The 22883-nt window shown below is 33.9% G+C and overlaps 3 protein-coding genes across 5 annotated transcripts in view; 2 read left to right on the forward strand and 1 right to left on the reverse strand.

Annotated features, from left to right (window-relative positions):
• LOC111681149 (flotillin-2) overlaps window positions 1-22883 on the reverse strand; it is a 347120-nt gene that overhangs the window by 86991 nt on the left and 237246 nt on the right. The window lies entirely within an intron of this gene.
• Window positions 857-2833, forward strand: LOC111688967 (glucose dehydrogenase [FAD, quinone]-like). The gene is made up of 2 exons (XM_023451474.2): window positions 857-1178; window positions 1232-2833. The coding sequence occupies exons 1-2, from the start codon at window positions 879-881 to the stop codon at window positions 2786-2788; spliced, it is 1857 nt and encodes a 618-aa protein (XP_023307242.2). The 5' UTR covers window positions 857-878; the 3' UTR covers window positions 2789-2833.
• LOC111688965 (glucose dehydrogenase [FAD, quinone]-like) lies at window positions 7703-9708 on the forward strand. Of its 2 annotated transcripts, XM_046946683.1 has the most exons (3): window positions 7703-8000; window positions 8071-9273; window positions 9338-9554. In XM_046946683.1, exons 1-3 carry the CDS (start codon window positions 7713-7715, stop codon window positions 9404-9406), a joined length of 1560 nt encoding a protein of 519 aa, XP_046802639.1. In that variant the 5' UTR covers window positions 7703-7712; the 3' UTR covers window positions 9407-9554. The 2 variants fall into 2 exon arrangements, with proteins under 2 accessions (XP_046802639.1, XP_023307240.2); XM_023451472.2 differs by having other exon boundaries at window positions 8071-9708.

The raw sequence follows: 22883 nt of genomic DNA on the forward strand, positions 1-22883 counted from the left end.
CTTCCGATGACGACAATATCTGCCATTCTTTCATATTCAGTTTTAGGCCAAGCTCTTGAGACACTGGAACAATGAAGCATAAATTGAATTAATTGCTAAAGCACGACTTTTTAACAATATCGGAATTGGATCTAGCTAATAGACCACATGTAAGACTATTTTCTTTCATCTATATCTATGAGTGGTGTTTATTAAGGAATCAGATACTTTTGATGTTGTGGGCATGAGAACACAGAACTCACATATATTGGCCGAAGGTTCTAATTCTATGTTGGAGCTACTCGAACGCGTACAGAAGAGGGCGAAAAAGAGTAATAAATTTTCAGAGACTTTTATAAGAGGAATAGAACTAAAGATTACGAAAATCTGCTGTATAGTTTAGAGTTATATAAACCAAAGTTGTGGTGTGCAGTAATAGGGACTAGGTGAAACAATAGAATAGTTTTGTTATACTTTATTCTTTGTTGGAAAGAATCAGTAGTTTGATAACAAGGTTTATAAGGTAGAGCGGAAGACATATACATCGAGTCAGAAAAGGATTATTAGTTATAATGCTGGCTTTATCAGAATTATTATATTAATCAAAATTATTATATTATTTTCTTATTTTCCACAAAAATAACAAAATAATATTGCAATTGTAAACAAAGTAATTGCAAAAACAAATTAGGATCAAAAACCCCATTATTTAAGAAAACTAGATTTCATTTATATTTAAGAAATAAACTCGATCAAATATATAATAACAAATGATTTACAAATAAACACAATTAAAATAATTTCAAAACTGGTTAAATCTGAATTTTAAATTAGGATTCAATTTTAAAAATGTTATTGTGCATAATAGTCATTTGTAATTTATATTGCGTTGTGTTAAGATGGATTATATGGAAGCTGGCATTGGACCACAATGTCCTATACCAAGTGTGGGTGTTATGAATTCATTGGTTACTCTATTAGTTCAGAGTATATATGCGGCTCAGTGTAATATTTCCCATGCCCACTATTGGCCTAAGGATTATGCGGAAACGGCTTTGCGTTCAGGTCTCGAGGCTTTTGATTTTGTGGTAATTGGAGCTGGATCAGCTGGTTCTGTAGTGGCTAGTCGTTTAAGTGAAAATCCTAAATGGAATGTTTTAGTTCTGGAAGCAGGTGATGATCCTCCACAAGAATCAGAGGTAAGTAGTTTATATTGAACGAAGCGAAATAATTCTTTATGCGATTATTTCAGATACCTAATTTCTTTTTCGGTCTACAAAATACCAATTATACTTATAGTTACTATACGGAACCCAATCAATCTTCATGCAAGGCCTTTAACGATAATAAATGTCACTGGCCACGTGGTAAACTTATAGGTGGTACTGGCGGTATAAATGGTATGGTTTATGTGCGAGGTAATCATTTTGATTATGATCGCTGGCTAGAGGAAGGCAACACTGGTTGGGGTTTTGATAATGTTTGGCCTTATTTTGAGAAAGCCATAACACCAGCGGAAAATCATACACATATCCGGGGATATGTTCCCTACAATGAATTTCCACAATTTGATGAGGATATATTTTCCTTGATTTTTCAAGCATCTGGGGAGTTGGGCATACCTAGAGTAGAGGAATTTGGTGAAGGTAGTTATATAGGTTATAGCCATCTTAAGGGTACCATAGAAAATGGTTTACGTGTTAGTACTGGTAAGGGTCATTTGGGTAGAGTTGCTCAAAGGCCCAATTTAAAGGTAATTAAAAATGCTCAAGTAACCAAATTGGTATTCGATAATAAAGGTACCACGGTAAAATCGGTGGAATTTACTGCAAAACAACAAGAACAATTAAAAGTGGAGATAAAACGTGAAGTTATTCTATCAGCGGGTACTATAGATTCTGCTAAATTGCTAATGCTTTCCGGAGTGGGTCCACAAGAGAAATTGATGCCTTTAAATATACCAGTTATTAACAATTTACCCATAGGAGAAAATTTACAAGATCATGTTATAATTCAACTATATCTACGCATACCCGCTAATCCACCCGATCAGAAACAACTGCTCGATAATATTTATCAGTACCTAATACACAACCAGGGTCCATTTACTTCTCATGGCAGTACTTCTATTACAGGTTTTATTAATACAGATATATCTTCTAACTCTCCTTATCCTGATATGGAATTTCATCATTTCATTACCAGACGGGGTGATGTTAATGGTTTTGATTTACTTTTAAATGGTTTTAAAGTGAAATCACAATTTAGGCCCTTCTTTAGAGAGTCCATTGAAAACTATGATTTGTTGACGATATTCGCTGTATTATCTCATCCTAAATCATTGGGAGATTTAATACTTAAATCTGCTTCTTCACAAGATCCACCTATAATTAAGGCAAATTATTTAACGGCACCAGAAGATGTAGAAGTATTACTGAGAGGTATGGACTATATAATGAAAATGGAACAGACGGAGGCCTTTAAAGACAAACGTGTTGAAATTCTACAAATACCCATAGAGGAATGTGATCAATTTGAATTTAAATCTTCAGATTATTGGAGATGTTATTTTAGTTATTTTTCTAGTACTTGTTATCATCCCGTGGGTACGGTCAAAATGGGTCCATTGTATGATGAAAGCACCTGTGTGGATCCTAGACTTAAGGTTAAGGGCATACATAATTTACGTGTTGTGGATGCATCCATAATGCCTCATATTACCAGCGGCAATACAAATGCTCCCGTCATTATGATTGCAGAAAAAGCTTCCGATATTATCAAGGAAGATTGGTCGAATTATGATTTTTAATTGTATTTCTATATTAAAATAAATTGGTAAAAATATTTTTGGTTTGGAATCTAATAAAGAAAATCTATTTAAAAATTTTAATTTATTTATGGGACACTTACATTGGGACCTTGAAGTTGTTGTAATGAAAAGCTTTTGAAATGTAATAGCGTGTGAATCGAAGATCTGTTAATAATGTTTAGAACTATATAATGATTTTCAATTCTTAATGTTTCATATAATTTAGTCGCAATTTTGTTGCATTCATTTGAATAAATAGAAATTTATATTTTTTCCAATCAATATAATTAGATCTTTACTGAAAAGAAAATTGAATGACCAGCACTTTGATCGTACAAAAGATCTAACTAAACTGTGCAATTCAAAATATTCATTTGACCCTAATTACTATAAACTATTTTAATACAAAAATTATATTAAATCTTAACAAAATAGTCATTTGTCAATCGCATTATTTCAAGTTAAGATGGATTTTAATACAGCTTCGGTTACCGAAACTGGATCATATCCTCTACAATGTCCTTTAGAGAGTGTGGGTATAATGAATTCATTGGTTACTCTCTTAGTTCAGAGTATATATGCCGCTCAATGTAATATATCAAGTACCGATTATTTTCCAAACGATTATGCAGAAACAGCTTTAGAATATGGTTTGGAGGCTTATGATTTTGTGGTAGTGGGTGCTGGCTCTGCTGGTTCAGTAGTGGCTAGTCGTTTAAGTGAGAATCCCAATTGGAATGTATTGGTATTAGAAGCAGGTGCTAATCCACCACAAGAATCGGAGGTAATTAAATATTTCTTAAATATTTAATGTATTTCCTTAATTTTATCTCTATAAAGGTTCCTCCCTTCTTCTTTGGCATACAAAATTCCAAGTTCAGCTATAGTTACTTTACAGAGCCCAGTGATAGATCCTGCAAGGCTTATATAGACAACAGATGTCATTGGCCTCGCGGCAAACTTATAGGCGGATCGGGAGCCATTAATGGTATGGTTTATGTAAGAGGCAATCGTTTCGATTATGATCGTTGGCTGGAAGAAGGTAATACTGGTTGGGGTTATGATGATGTTTGGCCTTATTTCGAGAAATCTATTAGGCCAGTGGGTAATGAAACACATCCTCAGGGTTATGTTGCTTTCAATGAATTTCCCCGATATGATGAAGACATATTCAGTATGGTGTTTGAGGCCTCTCAGGAATTAGGTATACCGCGAGTTGAGGACTATGTAGAAGGTAGTTTTATAGGTTATAGCTATCTCAATGGTACCATAGAAAATGGTTTAAGAGCCAGTACGGGTAAAGGACATTTGGGTCGAGTGTCGCGAAGATCAAATTTAAAAGTAATTAAAAATGCTCAAGTAACTAAATTGGAATTTGATGACAGCGGCAACACCATTAAATCGATAGAGTTTATATTAAATCAACAACATAAACTTAAAGTGGAGGTAAAACGTGAAGTTATCATATCGGCTGGTGCTATAGACTCCCCTAAACTTTTGCTATTATCCGGCATAGGACCAGCAGACAAACTGGAATCTTTAAATATACCTGTGTTGAAAAATCTCCCTATAGGAGAAAATTTACAAGATCATGTTATAATACAATTATATCTACGCATTGCTGGACATCCGCGAGATCAGAAAAAACTACTCGATAGTATTTATCAATATTTAATACACAATAAAGGTCCTTTTACAACTCAAGGCACCACATCTATAACGGGTTTTGTAAATACCGACTTAAATAACAACTCTCCCTATCCCGATATGCAATTTCATCATTTTATAACTAGAAGAGGTGATAATATGGCTTTGAATATAATGTTTAATGGTTTTAAAATAAAAGAAGAATTTAGACCCATATTAAGGGCAACAGTGGAAAATTACGATTTACTAACCATATTCGCTATATTGGCTCATCCCAAATCGGTGGGAGATTTAACACTTAAATCATCATCTCCACAAGATCCGCCCATTATAAATGCAAATTATTTTTCAGCTGAAGAAGATATAGAAGTTTTACTACGCGCCATGGACTATGTTATGCAATTGGAGAGGACTCAGGCTTTCCAAGACAAACAGGTGCAAATTGTACATATACCTATTGAGGAATGCGATCAATATGAATTTAAATCGCAACAATATTGGAAATGTTATTTTACATATTTCTCTACTACATGTTATCATCCTACGGGTACTGTTAAAATGGCCCCTTTGGACGATGATAGTTCCTGTGTGGATCCTAGATTAAAGATAAAGGGTGTTGAGAATTTGCGTGTTGTTGATGCCTCGATAATGCCTTATGTTACCAGTGGTAATACAAATGCTCCTACTATAATGATTGCGGAAAAGGCATCGGATATGATTAAGGAAGATTGGTCCAGTAAATAAATTGTTGTAGGTTTGAAGTAGGCATATTATCGGGAAATGGAAAATAAACTTTATTATATATGTAACTAATAATTTGTAGAATAAAAGGAACTATAAAGAATGGGAACTAACATTAAGCTAGTCCCATGATGATGTATTGTATCTGATTTCAACTAATGCTTCTGAGGTATTTCCTTCATAAGATGGATCAAAAACAAGATATTTTAGTGTTGCCATTTTTTTCTTAAAATATTTATACGGATGTCGAATTTGATCGGGCAGAATTTGATTACTCTGTTAGAAATTTGTAGATGTACGAATTTTTTCTTTGACTAATATGAAGATGCCACGCATGCTCTTGTTTGTGACTCCGGACTAATCTAGAAATGTGCAGAAAAAATGCTGGGGCAACTTAAATCGACCGACATCACATTCTTACGAACTCGTGTAGTTAAAAGGGTATTGGCGGATCTCAAAATAAACAAGTCTTCTGGGCCAGATGGCAATCCAGCACAGGTCGTGAAGCAGTGCTTTTCGACGCTAGCTCGTCCATTCGCCAATCTTTTCACCACTTTATACCATGCCGGTGAGTTCCCTGCATACTGGAAGATTGCAATCCCCAAAAAGGGAGAGGCTAATAACCCTGAAAATTATCGCCCAAATACAATTTGTTCAGCACTTTCTAAAGTAATGGAAAGTATGGCAAACTACCATCTTGATAGGTATTTAGAGTCCAACAATTTACTTTCGTAGCGGCCGCTCTACGGGAGACTTACTGGTTTTCCTCTCGCAAAAATGGTGCAATTCTATACACCAACATGGCGAAAGTAAAGTGGTGGCTCTAGATATCTCTCAGGTGTTCGATAGGGTGTGGCATCAAAACTAACTGCTTTAGGTGTCGGTAATTAGTTCTCTTGATTTATATCGAGCTTTCTCAGGGATCGTTCTATAAGAGTTGTTACAGACAAGATCACATCAAACGAGTTCAAGTTAAATTCAGGGGTTCCGCAAGGCCCCCTTCTTTTTCCTTCTCTATTTCTTATCTTTTTAAATGACCTTCTATGACAAACTTCCTCTCTCTTTTGCAGATGATAACAACATTTGACATTCTTATTCATTCAACTATACTCGACCGTATACAGGAGAGGACGAAGGTACTTATTGGTGACAATAGGGTAGCCAACTCTATTGAGTGCAATGTGGGCTGCATTACACTTTTTTTCGATAATACAATGGAATATGTTCCTATTGTTCCCGAAACTAGCATATTCACACGTAACACACGAATTCATCAAGACCACACCCATTTGTGGTCGATTGGCCAGTGGATCGCACAATGCACTACAGGGAGAGTTCGTTCTTTAGTCGTAATGTCCGTATGTGGAATAAACTTCCCCCAAAAGTCTTTCCACTTACTTGCAATGTGGGTAGATTTAAATCAAACGTCAACAAACACTTCTCCCTCTCATTACCTATCTTCCTAGTTCCAACACAATGCACTGCATGAGTAGAGGTCATCCCGTCTTTGGGAGCTCTAAGTGGAAAGTAAAGGTACTACGAACTAGATTTTGGGTACCCAAGCTACAGCTTTTCATTTCAGTTAAGGCTTTGTGTTCCCATGCTGGGCCTCCCTTCAAATAGTTCCTAGTTCCAACACAATGCACTGCATTAGTAGAGGTCATCCCCTGAGTGCTGATCCCAACAAAAAAAAAATCGACCGAATGAAAGGTCCAGTCTTTGGGAGCTCCAAGTGGGAAGTAAAGGTACAACGAACTAGATTTTGAGTACCCAAGCTACACCTTTTCACTTCAGTTAAGGTTTCGTGTTCCTATGCTGGGTCTCCCTTCCAATAGGGCGAGTAGAAACCTATATATTACATTAATCCTGCCAGAAGTACATTCTTGAGGCGTCTTTCTGAATGATTATTTATTCATTAATCGAATCAAATCTATTCCTGTTAATCCAAATTGAAACCAAGGTGGCAACTAAGACTGCGCCATATCCCAATCCCATTGGAATAGAAATATAATGAGATTTTCCAAATACTTAGTTACGAAAATCATTTAGTATATTAGCCAGACAATGAATTTGTTAAAAGAATAACATTTTATATAAATTTTTAACGCAATTATCTTGGTCGAAATAATCATATTATACAAAAACTTTAATCTATTCTGTTGGTCATTTGCATTCTTACATGCATCGAAATAATACTATCTTTAAATCAGTGGTCGGCAGAAAGAGACAACATTTTATTTTAATATAAAGCAGAAAAGACAAAAAAAGTAAAATAAGCAATTTTAATATTTGCAAAAAAAAAAAATGAAAACTCGTAAAATTGTTTACTTTCGGCTCCCATTGTCTAAACGTGCCGTTCAACGCTTTAGACCATACACTTATGAAATTGTTGACAGTAATTTTTTAATAAATTCTTCACATATTTTATCTGATTAGGTACCGTTTAATGCAGCATTTTGTGAAAAAATGCTGCATTTAAAAAGCTCTGCATTCTCAAAAAAATTGCCAGTGAAATTGTATCTTTAGTTGAAGTAAGATGTCGGAAACCCTCGGCCAGTGTACCCTAAACAGTATAGGGACCATGAATACTTTAATGGGGATTTTAATACAATCCCTATTAGCTACACAGTGTAAGATATCGCCAGCCAAACAATGGCCACCGGATTATGCTGCCAAAGCTTTAGAAAAAGATTTACTGGCGTATGATTTTGTAGTGGTAGGAGCGGGTTCAGCAGGCTCTGTTGTAGCTAGTGAGTTAAGCCGAATCGCAAATTGGAGTGTTTTAGTGCTGGAAGAAGGTGGTGATCCACCACAAGAATCGGAGGTAAATATTGTTAAGATATTATTTGGTAAACAAAATCTCATTGAGTATTTGAATTCTTTGGCACTTAAAGGTTCCCAGTTTATTTTCGGTTTTACAAAACACAGACTATGCTTACAACACGCTGATGCAATCCAATGGACATTCTTGTAAGGCCTTTAAGAATGGTCAATGTAGATCGTGTCGTGGCAAACTTATTGGTGGTAGTGGCTCTATTAATGCCATGCTTTATGTACGTGGCAATCGTGCAGATTATGACGGTTGGTTGGCTGAAGGTAACACAGGTTGGGGTTATGATGATGTCTGGCCATATTTTGAAGCACTAATACAAGCCGAGGGCAATGCCACACATCCCCAAGGTTATTTAGCTGTAAATGAATTTCCCTTATATGAAGAGGATATTTTTCAAATGATTTATAAAGGCGGTGAAGAATTGGGTCTCCCTCATAGAGAAGACTTCGTTGAACCTTTTTACACTGGTTACGCTCAGGTCAAGGGTACCATAGAAAATGGCCAACGGGCAAGTACAGCCAAGACATTTTTAAGTAGAGTATCGAAAAGATCTAATTTACAAGTTATTAAAAATGCTCGTGTTACCAAATTGAATTTTGATGCTAAAGGCAAACGGGTCTTAAGTATAGATTTCATAGTTCAAGGTTTACACTCCCTAAATGTCAAAGTTAACAAGGAAGCTATATTAACTGCAGGCAGTATAGGTAGTGCACAAATTCTTATGTTATCTGGAGTGGGTCCGTCAGAGGTTTTAGGTCCCTTAAATATACCTGTTATACGCAATTTACCCATAGGCCAGAATTTGCAAGATCATGTTATGGCTGGTTTTTTTGTGGCCTTTGATGGTCAAACAGCTGATCAAACAAAAGTTATAGACACAGTTTTTCAATATTTAGTGCATAGCAAAGGACCCTTAAGTTCTCTTGGCACCACTTCACTAGTTGGTTTTATGAATTCTGAAAACCCTAGCAATGGGTTATATCCCGATGTAGAAATGTATCATACAGCACTTCGTAAAGGTGATATTATAGGTATGAATATTTTCACGCAAGCCTTCGCTATGTCACAGGAAATGGTGGCATATTTTATGAAAGCCATACTTTTTCACGATATCTTGGGTGTATTTATGATGTGTTTACATCCGAAATCTCGAGGCAGTATAACTTTATCTTCGCCTTCTTATCTAGATGAACCCATTATAGATACCAATTATCTGCAGCAGCCAAAAGATTTACAAGTCCTTGTACGCGCCGCCAAATATATGGTACGTTTAGAGAATACCACCGCTTTTCAACAGAGAAATGCTCATATTTTACATATACCTATAGCCAAATGTGATGTCTTCGATTTTAAGTCGGAAGATTATTGGAAATGTTATATATCCTATTACACTATGAGTGGTTATCATTATGTTGGTTCGGTTAAAATGGCGCCAAGAAACGATTCAACATCCTGTGTAGATAATCGTTTGAAAGTAAATGGTTTTGATAATCTTCGTGTTGCCGATGCTTCAATAATGCCCACTATTACCAGTGCCAATACAAATGGACCAACAATAATGATTGCTAAAAAAGCATCGGATATTATTAAAGAGGATTGGAATGAGATCTAGATTTGTAAGTCGTAATAGTGAGGTGTGAAATTAAGTAGATTAAATATATACATTTTTTGATAAATAAAATCTTGTAAAATTTTGCTCATCGTTTACATTTGTCTTTATTTACTTATATGTATTACTTTGTGAGACACTTCCGACCATGGAGGGTCAAAATATTTAAAACTCATAAGAAAACTAATGCCGATTTTTATAATTTAAAGTTATTTTTAGTATACCTGGGAAAACATAACAGTTAGAAATCCAACGAAGCAATTTTAGTATGATTATAAATATTTAAGTTAAAATGAGAGGACTAAGAATTGGGGAACGTGACACCTCCATCAAGAGCCCAAATATTAAACGAACAACTTTGACATCCATGTAAACATTTCGGTAATAAACTGGTAGTTTAGTATCCCATATCGGGGAAAACGTTAGACCTAGAATTCCCCATCTCTGTACGAACAGTATGTATATGAATATTTGGGCATAAAATGAACGTGCTAGCTATAGGGAGCGGACACTTCCCATATAAAAAAATTTAATGTCGAAGTGATTTATGTGAACGCCTGTCGCGTTGGTCTTAATTTACGGTGGTCTTCTGCAATTACTTCTGTGACGGTTCAACACCGCAGGGGACATATATGTTCAGTATACATGCACTTTGCTCCAGTAATCTACAACCATTTCTGCCCCGTTTCTTAACGTTCGAGATACAAAAACATCACTTTTTTATAACCACGCAGAGGGGATGGCCTCTGTTGAGTCGTCAATAGCAGCTAGAAACGTAATCGGCATACCGAAGTACGAATCGATCAAATATGCCGAAAACGTTGTTCTGGTATTAACAGAGTGTTTTCTGAACATCACTGCAAAAGGAAAAGAAAACTCAATGGTATCACTCGGGACACTTCTCTTTGATACGACGCACTAATAAGAGAACAACATACGACAGATTCATTCTAGCTATACGGGCGGATTAGATCCGTATTCTCCTACATTCATTATGTATCATATATCACAGTCTCACAGTCACTTCACTGTGGGATATCTGTTGTCTTTGACTCATAACTTACTCTTCCCGCTATTTGGGTTTAAACCACAGCTACTAAGTGAATCCCGAAGGAACCTCAAATAACTGATCACCCAGGATAAGTCCTGTGAGCAACTAGCCACTTTAGTTGGTCAGATTATACGATTCTCTGTTTCGACCCGAGGAGTCTGAGGATTGAATTGACATAATCAATACATAGTCCAGGCAGACTAGAGGAGCAAGTAGAATCTGGAAAACTATTCGAGCTAGAATATTTCCTTTTTTGGACATTAAAGTACTTTCTGTAGAAAAGAGAATCGAACAAGAAGACCCAAAATACATTATTCCCACTTTAGTGGGAAAGGTATATTGGGTTTGTGCTGATGTTTGTAAAATATTCGTCCTATACCCACCTTAAAGCATACCAATCGGCCTATAATCGTTTTCTGAGTCGTCTGGCTGGTTTTAATTGTGCGCAAGGTAGAGGCCGCAATTTTCAAGATAATTAGATGAAATATGGCACACATGCTTATTTTGGACGAAGCCTATTGTAAATGTTTAAAATCGGATCATTATTTCGACTGGCCCCCATACCGTAATTGTAATAAAGTAAAAAAACAAATGAAATGCTTTATTTTAATAAATAATCCAAATTTTTTTAATACTGACTAGTGTAGGGTATCACATGATCGGCATTGCCCTACTATACATTCATATTTGTTTGTATTTATGACACAAATATTAATAATGGGTAACATGTAGATAACGTTTTTTACTTTATACATTTCTAAAAAGGGAATTTCCCTATATATTTCTTTAATTCTATATACCCAGTAGTTCGAAAAAGAGTCCATGCATACGTAAAAAGCTGTCATTTACACTAATGTGTAACCACATGGTTGACCCTTATTTTTATATATTGGGTTATTCGTCACCAACGTACTCTTCGTAAACGAGAGTGAAGGAACATAGTCGCCACTTTACTGTACCCTAGGTAAACTAGTAAGGGGACGCTTAACAATTATTTTTTTCATTGTACTTCAGTATGTAGATTGGAATTGTTATTTAAAAGTAAAGTCTAACCAGCTGGTTGTACCCTATTTGAATGTTTTTGTCATTCATCACAAATGTACTCTTCGTAATCGAGAGCGAAGACAGCAAGAGAGTGGCTGTCGTCACTTAACTATATACCAAGTAAGCAAGAGGGTGCCAGTCGTCACTTAACTGTAGCCCGAGTAAGTGAGAGAGGGGACACATGAGAAAATAATAATCATGATTAGTTTTGTCTGAGAGCAAAGAATATTTATTCAAATATCTATTTAATCTAGAAATAATAGTATTTATTAAAGCGTTTTTTTTATACTTCGACTTTAACCCTATTGTCATACCTGTCCATTGGACAAGCTACTTGGGAACACTTGTCTTTCTCCTAGAACAAGTCAATAGCTAATAAAGTACCTAGTAAAAGAGCTAATAATGTGACTGACTACCAAGAACCCATTTGGAGATTACCATACATTGACTACTTTTGACTACGTCTTGACAGTCTCATTGTGGAGTGACGATTGACTTCCTCATAGGACAAGCCCATGTTAAAATGGTTGGTCACCAGGCTACTCGGATGGCTAGGGACTACCATAAGTTGCATGTTCTGTGGTTAGTTCGGGACTGTCCCGTCGAACTGTTGGGTAATAGTTAATTGAAATAAAAAATAACGGGAATTTCCCTTTTTATGGGGTTTGATCTTTAAAAGAAAAACTTTCTTTAAATTGTATCTTTTGAAAGAAATTTATTATACAGAATTAAATGATTAATTAGAATAAACAAAAATTAAGTTGAAAAGCAATCGGTTGAGATCGGTATCATCTAAATCCATATTTATAATGAACTTCTGTAACTTCTTGTACCCACAAATTATCGCTTCTCATTACATCCTAACATTTCACTGGAAAAGTTCTTAATTATAGCTGATCTTTCGATTAAGTAAAACTTATGCATGTTTACTATTAGTCAAATTTATTTGTATTAAACTATACGTCGATTTAGGTATTTTTACGATGTTGTAACTTTAAGGGACCAATGATTAGTTCTGGACCAATCTATGCTCCATTCTCTTTTATATTTTAGATCCAATTTTTGTTAGAACCCGTTTGTATAAAGTTTTGCTTGGCTATTATATGGATTTGTCCGCATCCGTTGTTGAACGATATTCTGTTGTTTCAATAGACGTCTCACATGTTGTGGATATTGGATTTGCTATTGTGGATTGTGTTGAAGAACGTGTGGTACTAAACTGTTTACCATTGATGTTTTCATTAAAAGTGCTTATAGTTTTTCTATTGATCTTAATGAATGAGGTGTTATTCGCGTTTTCAGTGTCGGCCCTTCTAGATTGAAATGCTGCAATAAGTCGATTGAGAAATGTGTTTTTGTGTGTTGAAGTGGTCCGATATTTTGTATGCGTATATGAATTATCGTAGATTGATTGACTATTATCCATAGTGGGTTGTATTTGTTCTTGTTTTCTTCTTCTTCTTGGATTGTATTGCAACAGTTGTTGTTTGCAAATGGGTTCTTCTATTTAAACTGCGAATTGAATTTGTTTGATTAAATATTTATATAGATAGACATTTAAAGAAGAGGGAATTATCCCATTTTTTTTTTTTAATTTATATGAGTGCAATATGTGAGTACATATTTATTTTATTATATTTTTAGACTCACAATACATATGCGCAAGTAATTCCACAGACATTACTAAGCAAATATGTACCCTACATGACAATTTTAAGGTTATATATAAATTCGTAATAACAGATCTCAAGACGTTACAACAAAGAGAAAATTGATCTACATTTGACTATGTCATCTGCTGTCTTTCAGATAAATGTTCAACCTTTGACCTGTGATATATTATTTTGTTTTCGTTCTTGAAAAAAAGTTTAAAACAACAATATAAGACTTTGATATACTCCGGTCTCAAAGTCATTTTTCATTAATATACTTTTTCATTTATCTACAAGTATACTAAGTGATGGGTATTTTAGATTCGTAGTAACCGATCATTCCACTCATTCTTGTTCTTTTTTAAGTAAATGTCAACATTTGAAAAGTGTTAATTGTTTATTTTATGATTTAATAAAAAAGTGAGAGTACTGTTTAGTTTTGATTATAACGAATCGTATATACCCTACATGTTGCAAAACTCTAAAAGAAAAAAATCTTTAGTGGGAATGAACGCCCTGAAGACCTGTAGTGTAATAGGTTTGAGTAAAAAGAATATAAATGATGACAAAAACGGAAAGTGTTTCTCCGTTGTTGCTAAAGTTGCCAAGTCTTGACCGAATATTTTGGGTAACTTTTGGCTGTCTAAATCACCCTCAAATTGCAACATAAGAACAATATCCTTAAAGCTTGGAACCGATTATTGTGGGATCACTGAAATCACTCGTAATTTGCAAAATAGGAACAAGACCCTCAAATCCCTAGCCCTAAATAAGAATTAAGATACAATGTTGGCTTTATTTAAAATTGATCGGTCAGTTGTTAATCCCGCCGCTCCAGTTCGCTTAGTGAAAAGTTGAATTCAACACTGCCTAAAGAACAGGACGAACACGTATAACATACCAATAACCTCAGACTATATTTTACATAAGGAAACGAAGATTCTGGCAATCAAATAACCTATGTATATAACGTCATGTTGATAAAACTGTTCCTCGTGAGATGTCACTGGAATGGGGCCATCTCAACTCTTCAGAAAGTTTATAAGACGAGTCATTATAACATAACTTTGAAAGCCCCTTCCATATATAAATGTTTCGATCAAAGTTCATAGAAATGTTCTCAATATAGCTCTCGCAGGATTCCTTGCACGAATCTTTGCTACTTTAACATCACAACTACACAAAAAAACGGAGCTTCTCAGGTTCCCTTTGGGATATCATTAGGCGAGTTATACCTACTCTAACATCACACCTACACAAGCAAACGAAGGTTCTCAGGTCCATAAAACAGTTTCATTTGGGATGTCATTGGGCGAGTTATCCCCAAACATCACACCTACACAAGACAATGAAGGCACGACTGAGATATTAATGGAGCAACTGGTCAAATGTTGTCAACTTATAACTTCCGATTTGGTTGTTCATTTTAATGCCCAGATGTACAACTTCCCGGCCAACTTCACTTTATTTAGGGAAATTACGGAATGAAATCTGTAAATGCAACAGATCGGCTTAATGATAACTGGTATGTAAACTATGAAGTCCATCCACTAGGCCTCATGAAGTACCCATAAGTAATGCTGACTATGTATCGGCACCAGACGCTGTAGAGGTGGTCTTCAAATATTTAGAGAATCTTGTACAAACTTTAGCCTTCAAAGAAACCAGAATAACAATTTACTGTGTTCTTTTAAATTAAGAAACAAGTTCTTTGGACCACATTGTATCACCCCTCGATTAGATCACTGCTGTTAGAAACAAATACCTAGAGGGTCCAGTATGAAAGTTAACACTTTTCGATTGTATAAACCTATTAGAGTTCATAATGTCCCTATTGCTGAGAGTTATCCAATGCGACAATTAGATGTTCTCTGCATACCATAATGCTGGGAAAATTAAGATTCTAACAATCAAGGAACATAATGCCTTGACTTCCGGAATGTTATTTATCATGGAAATCATTCGTTACATATGTGGTCTTGATCTCAACGAGATAAAAACCTTAATAAAATTTCATTCAAAACTCTGTTATAAAACCAATAACCAGTTCAAAAATTACCCTCTAATTACCGTAGGGCATTAAAATTTTGACAAGATACGTATAATGGAAAGTGCAAATAATTTTTTAAGAACAATTTATTTAAACGTTTAAATACCTTACAATTTAGAGAGCTTTTCAAATACTTCTTAAACATTAAAATATTTTAATTTAATTTACCAATAACTAATGTTATTAATTATAATAATTATATACTGATAAGAGAACAAACAATAATAAATACACCCAAAAAAATTAGAGAGAGAGAGAGAACCTTTAATCTTTTTAGAGATTATAGAACCAAAGTTTTAAATAGTCCAAAAGAAGATTCATTTAAATTCATTTTCAAAAAGTTAGTCAAAGCATAAAGATGTCTGCTAGTTTGGCAGCACAATGTTCTACAGCCAGTACGGGTCTTATGAACTCACTGGTTACTTTACTGGTACAAAGTATATTTGCGGCTCAGTGTAATATTACGCGGCCAGAGTATTGGCCACCCGACTATGCAGAGACAGCCTTGAAAGAAGGTTTGGAAACTTATGATTTTGTGGTGGTGGGGGCTGGATCAGCTGGTTCCATAGTGGCTAGTCGTTTGAGTGAGAATCCCCAGTGGAAAGTATTGGTTTTGGAAGCCGGTGGTGATCCACCACAAGAATCAGAGGTATGTGCTTAAGAATGCGTTTAAGGTAAAAATCTGCTCAAGTTTTAATTTCCCAAATAGGTTCCCAATTTGTTTCTGGGCATGCAACATTCAGAATATGCTTATCCCTACTTTGTGCAACCCAATGGTTGTTCATGCAAGGCCTATAAGGATGAGAAATGTTATTGGCCCCGTGGAAAAATGATAGGAGGTTCTGGTTCTCTAAATGCCATGCTATATGTAAGAGGTAATCGTTTCGATTATGATCGCTGGCAAGAAGAGGGTAACACCGGTTGGGGTTTCGATGATGTTTGGCCTTATTTCGAGAAATCTATTAGACCTGTAGGCAATGAGACTCATCCTCAAGGTTATGTAACCATAAATGAATTTCCTCACTTTGATGAGGATATATCGGCAATGCTCCTACAAGGTTCCAGTGAGTTGGGTGTACCCAAGGTGGATGATTTTGCTGAGGGCAGTTATATAGGTTATTCCCATCTCAAAGGCACTTTGAAGAATGGCCATAGAGCCAGTACTGGCAAAGGACATTTGGCTAAAGTTTCGCATAGGCCTAACTTGAAAGTGATCAAAAATGCTCAAGTTACAAAACTGGAATTTGATGCTACTGGACAAAAAGTTGAATCATTGGAATTTATATTGAAAGATAAAACTCTTAGAGTCAAGGTTAAACGTGAGGCCATTTTATCAGCCGGTACCATAGACTCTGCAAAGCTATTAATGCTTTCCGGAGTAGGACCTGAAACGGTCCTTAAACCTCATAACATACCAGTTCTGCACAACTTACCCATTGGACAAAATTTGCAAGATCATTTAATGGTTCAGGTATTTATGCGTCTAACGGGAGAACCCATTGATCAGAAAATGGTCTTAGATAATATATATCAATTTTTAATACACAACCAAGGACCTTTGACTGCCCATGGCTCAGTTTCCCTCACCGGTTTCATTAATACCCAACCAGATAAAAACTCACTTTATCCTGATATAGAATTCCATCATTTGATATTTAGAAGAGGTGATGCCATGGGCTTAGAACTATTCCTAAATGGTTTAAATCTAAAAGACGAATTCAAGACCTACCTAAGAGAGACCATACAAGAACATGAGATCTTGATATTCTTTACCAATTTGGCTCATCCGAAGTCCAAGGGAGATATTAAACTAAAATCTTCTAGTCCTCATGAAGTACCCATTATTAATGCCAACTATATGTCAGCACCCGAAGATATAGAGGTGGTATTACGTGCTTTCAAATATTTAGAGAATCTTGCACAAACTCAAGCCTTCCAACAAAAACAAGCTGAAATTTTACACATACCCATAGAAGAATGTGATCAATATAGTTTTAAGTCGGAAGAATATTGGAGATGTTATTTGACCTATTTTTCGGCCACATGTTATCATCATGTGGGTACAGTAAAAATGGGTCCCGAAAACGATAACTCAGCCTGTGTTGACCCACGACTAAAACTTAAGGGGGTGGAAAATGTACGTGTTGTTGATGCCTCTATCATGCCTTATGTTACCAGTGGCAATACAAACGCACCCACTGTTATGATTGCCGAAAAAGCTATTGACTTAATCCGTGAAGATTGTGTGTCTGCAGAAGATGTAGCTGATAAAAGCTATCATCACGAATTGTAGTAGTTTTATAAAAATTTTATTATTTTATTAGTTTTTAATTTGTTTATTTGTTCGTCTTATCAAATTTATATTAAGTTAAGAAGCATTTTTAAGTTGAATTTGAGTGGCAGCCTTATCGGCGAAAGGTAAAAATAAAAACAAATATTGTTTTCAATGACTCAGTATATTTTGACATTGGATGAAGGTCGTGAAATTAGATAACGGATCAGGTTTGTAAAGTGGGTATAAGAAGTCAATGACATGTGAAATTAAAAAGGTGGAAATTTTTTTGTGCTTCTGAAATTATGATATCGATTATAGTTTTAATTAATGTGATAAATAGATTTGTTAGACAAAAACATACATACATATGTGTATGTTAATTCATTAACAGTATTTCGTCACGTGATAGTCATAGTGTTACTCATGAAATTTGGTAGATAGATTTTGATTCAAATTCAGAGCAGTTCAACCTCTCACTATATACTTTATTCTTAATTCTCATTAGATATTACGGCTTCAAGAAAGCTTTTCGTTAGTGCTAAAAATCTAATCAGACTAACTAATATCTATCTATCTATCTATCTATCTATCTATCTATCTATCTATCTATCTATCTATCTATCTATCTATCTATCTATCTATCTATCTATCTATCTATCTATCTATCTATCTATCTATCTATCTATCTATCTATCTATCTATCTATCTATCTATCTATCTATCTATCTATCTATCTATCTATCTATCTATCTATCTATCTATCTATCTAAACTCGGTTAAACTATATTTAACTTGCTGTTAGATTAAACTCGGAACAAATTTAAGGGGACTTTTACCGATGTTATGTACTTTTCAGTTATGGATTAAAGATCAGTTAACTTTGTTAGTATTGTTAACTTTTCACTCAAAAACATAAACAATTAACAGCTGTTCATAAACAATAAACAGCAAATAAAAATTTTGTAAAATGAAAAATTTTAGAAAAATTTAAATAAAATTTAAAAAACAATAATAATATTGATAAAACAAGTCAGAAAATTACTATTTACAATAAAATGTTTAGTTTTTATTATTCAGAAATCTTTATTTTATAGTTTTTGTTGATTGTGTTTTTTCACTTATAATTTCGGTTTAATTGGTCAAAAGTACTTAATTAAACTTAGATAATAAATAACTTTACTGATTACTAAAAACCACAAAACATATATTAAACTAAGTTTAACCAAATAATGTAGATTATCTTTAACAGAAAAACCCACCCTTAGTTGAACACGTTATTACAAAATCAGATAAGAGAGATAAGATAAGTGAGAGAAATTATCGAGTTCATTTAGCAGTGTTGGCAAATTCGGTACAATTGTTCCTTTTTGTTTGGTAAAACTCGATCACGAGAAGTACAATGAAACACCAATGATCGATTTTGTACAATTTTAAATTTAATTCTCTTGTAAAGAATCATCGAAGATATTGTAATCAGACATCATTTAAGAAATAAAGCACATTTTAAGATTATTTTTTATCCGATGGCTTTAATATTTAATATGGACTATTCTAAAGACTAGACACTTCTCTAATTTATAATTTGTAGGCTAGTCTACTGTCTAGTTTATAGACTACTCTATCCTCTAGTCCATAAAGAGACAATAGACTGTCTATAGATTAGTCTAAGAACTAGTCTATTAGTCTATTAATGATCTTATTTATAAACTTGTCTTATGACTAATCTATAGCCTATAGCCTGAATACAAGCTTCGAATATGAGTTATTTTAAACATGTAGTAGACATTTATGGAGTTTAATACTTTATAGACATACGATGGAATAATAGAGTAATGGACCGAGTCAGTATAAAAGTAGGTTCCAGGGAGGATTATGTTTTACTCACTATTCTTTTAATATTCATATGTACATATATTTATGGCGAAGATTTCAAAATAAGGAAGGAAAAAGTGTTAATAATTCACAGATTGAGAATCTCTAATAAAGGTATTGCAGCTGTGGAAAAAAGCTAATTTATTTGTTGACAAATACAACCTATCGAATAACAAAAACATTAAAGCAGGTCATAAAAGTGATAAGATTTCATAGAACTATATAACTATCGACGCTGTGACACTATGAATACAGAAATATATTGAAATATTTCAATCAGTTTTCTCAATAAGTCAGTCGTTTCCCGGAAAGAATTGCTACTGACGACTTTGCTATATTTAGCATTTCGAATGTGACTTAGTCAGACGGACTTGGGGATTTTAAACTTTCAGATACTTTGTAAACCCGTATCATGATGTTTGGTGATAAATTCTATGGTCATTTATCATAATGATACATCATCAACAAAAATTTTAAATGATCTTAACTAAATGGGAATTATTTCATTTATGATTTGAATAAATTTAAATGACTTTATGCAAAATCGATTATTAAATTTAACAATGGTTTACTACACACTTTTTCCATATAAAAACAGGTTTTTGCAAAAGGCGGTAAATCTCTGATCAAAGACAACTAAGCAGTAGTCCTTACAAAGTAGTTGATGATGTGTAATGTGATATTGTTTTTGAAATTTAACGTGTTTTTATTACTAAAATTTCAAACTTATTTTTATTGTCAAGTATTATTTTAATATTAGTTTCATTGTGAAATTTAAACAATAAGAATTCAGTTAGCAACATCTAATAGGGTTGGTCCAGTTATTGTGATTTGTTTTATTTCTCATCTCATTAATATAATAAACAACAAATATATATTTAATACTTAATATTCATTAAAAGTACATGAAAATAATGTAATAAACTTTAATAAATAGTAAACAAAAATAGTTAGTGTTTTATTTTTATAAACAAAATTGTCAGCAATCTGTTTGACAATTGGGGCATGGCGCCCCCTACTAATGCATTTTAAAAAGGGTGTGTGTTAGAGAAAAGCTTTCATTTTACAACCAGCCGTACGACAATGGGGGGTATGATTATTTTGTTTTAATGTATTGTAACACTTTGAAATTTATTGGGCATTATGGCTATGAGACCCCTGAGGATCTCTTTATAGAGTGAAAATCAATGTGTTGTTCGTTCATATATGCTAGATCCATTAGAAATTCTAAGATAATCTTCTTTCGAAAGTACTGATCGTTGGATATATATTCACATTATGGTTATGTTCGCTTGTATGTCGTTAGTACGATAGACCCCAGAGGATCTCATTAAAGAGTAAAAATCAATCTGTTGTTCGTTAATATATACTAGATCCATTAGAAATTTTATGATGATCTACTTCCAAAAGAACGGATCGTTGTTGGCTCAATGTCTTAACTTTAGTTAAAATTTGACCGATTAGAAGAGTGCTCTTAATAGGCCAACAGATTTAGAACGCATTATCAGTCCTTCCGTAGTCTAGAAGTAAGTTAAAACGTTAGAAGGCTTAAATGCGTAGATCGAGGCACGACAAACACCGAAAGATCTTAACTTAAGATTAAATTGCACTGATTCGAATAGTGATTTTAATCGGCTAACAGATTTTGAACATATTGTCAATCTTTTATAGTCTAGAAGTAAGCTAAAACGTTAGAAAGCTTTAAAGAATAGATCGAGGTACGATAAACATCGAAAGATCTTCACTTAGATCTAGGCACGTTAAACGCTGGAAGATCTTAACTTAAGATTAAATTGAACAGATTCGAAAAGTGATCAGAATCGGCCAACAGATATTGAACATATTGTCAGTCCTTCTGTAGTCTAGAAGTAAGCTAAAACGTTAGAAAGCTTTAAAGAATAGATCGAGGTACGATAAACATCGAAAGATGTTTAAAAATTGTTCTCTACAATCTAGTAATAAGCTTAAGATTAAAATTGATCGATTTAAAGAGTGATCTTAATCGACCAACAAATTTTGAACATATAATCAGTCCATCTACAGTATAGAAGTAATCTAAAACGTTAGAAAGCTTAAATGATAAGATACAAGTACAATAAACGCAGGAAGATCGATTCAAAGAGTGATCTTACTCGGCCAACAGATTTTAAACATATAACCAGTCTTTCTATAGTCTAGAAATAAGCTAAAACGTTAGAAGGCTTAAATGAGTAGAAACAGGAACGATAAACGCCGGAAGATCTTAACTTAAGATTAAATTTGATCGATTTTGATCGAATTTGATAAACGACTGAAGATCTTAACTTAAGATAATATTGAATAGATTCAAAGAGTGATCTTAATTGGCCAATAGATTTTGAACATATAATCAGTCCTTCTATAGTCTAGAAATAAGCTAAATAGCCTAAAACTTCAGAAGGCTTAAATGAATAGATTCAGGCACGATAAAGGCCAACAGATTTTTAACATATTGTCAGACATTCTGTGGTCTACAAATAAATGAATAGTTCCTGGGAGATATTTATTTAAAATGCTTCCTAATAATGATCTAACGATATGATCATGGGTCCGATTTTACATTATAATGGTAAACATTGATTATATAAACCAATTCGTCTAGCGTCAAGATTATACCTAACAAAATGTCTGTCTGCTCTTCAAAAAGAAAACGGTAAAAGGAACCTAGATCTGCAGAACGTTGCTATGCTATATTTAGTGATGGGTATTTAAGATTCTCTTCTGCCGAATATAAGTCTCTTGTTTGTTATCTTATTTGTTGATTCTTTAATAAAAAGCTCTTTCTTATTTATGATTACGATTAAATTTAAGCCGATCGCATTCATATGCAATTAGGGTGTTCCTTGTAGAAAAATATTTTGTGTAAAAAAAAATTCCCAAATTGGGGAAAGAAAATGAGAATATTAAGAAAATAAAAAGAGAAAAATCTTAAACCAGAGAAGAAGAAACTAGTTTCTTGGGGACTGGAATAGATTCTAGTTGTAACAGGAATATATTTCAGTTGTAACTCTGCTAATTCCAAATGATCATTGCTCAGATCGAGGCTTTTCATGATAGAGCATCTAGAGAGAGGAGATCATTTACTATTCACCAATCCCTTTTTAAAGCTCTTGGTCGTAGAAAAATTGCATTTAAAATACTTTAAAATCCTAAACCAAGGGACACCCTTAAATGCAAACAATTAATTTACAATAGTAAAATGCAAATAAAATTTAAATTATTATAAATTTTTTCTATATATCATTTGCCGTGTTTTTGTTTAAATTTTTCAGTATATAAAGTCAAGAAAAATATAAAATATTT

This window comes from Lucilia cuprina, chromosome 3 (assembly GCF_022045245.1).
Source record: "Lucilia cuprina isolate Lc7/37 chromosome 3, ASM2204524v1, whole genome shotgun sequence".
NCBI lineage: Eukaryota > Metazoa > Arthropoda > Insecta > Diptera > Calliphoridae > Lucilia > Lucilia cuprina.

Excerpts from the sequence above, each read along its gene's own strand:
- LOC111688967 (XM_023451474.2), top strand. The coding sequence starts at position 879 with ATGGATTATATGGAAGCTGGCATTGGACCACAATGTCCTATACCAAGT. Across the intron at positions 1,179-1,231 it reads ATCCTCCACAAGAATCAGAG|ATACCTAATTTCTTTTTCGG; the intron begins GTAAGTAGTTTA and ends CGATTATTTCAG.
- LOC111688965 (XM_023451472.2), top strand. The coding sequence starts at position 7,713 with ATGTCGGAAACCCTCGGCCAGTGTACCCTAAACAGTATAGGGACCATG. Across the intron at positions 8,001-8,070 it reads ATCCACCACAAGAATCGGAG|GTTCCCAGTTTATTTTCGGT; the intron begins GTAAATATTGTT and ends TGGCACTTAAAG.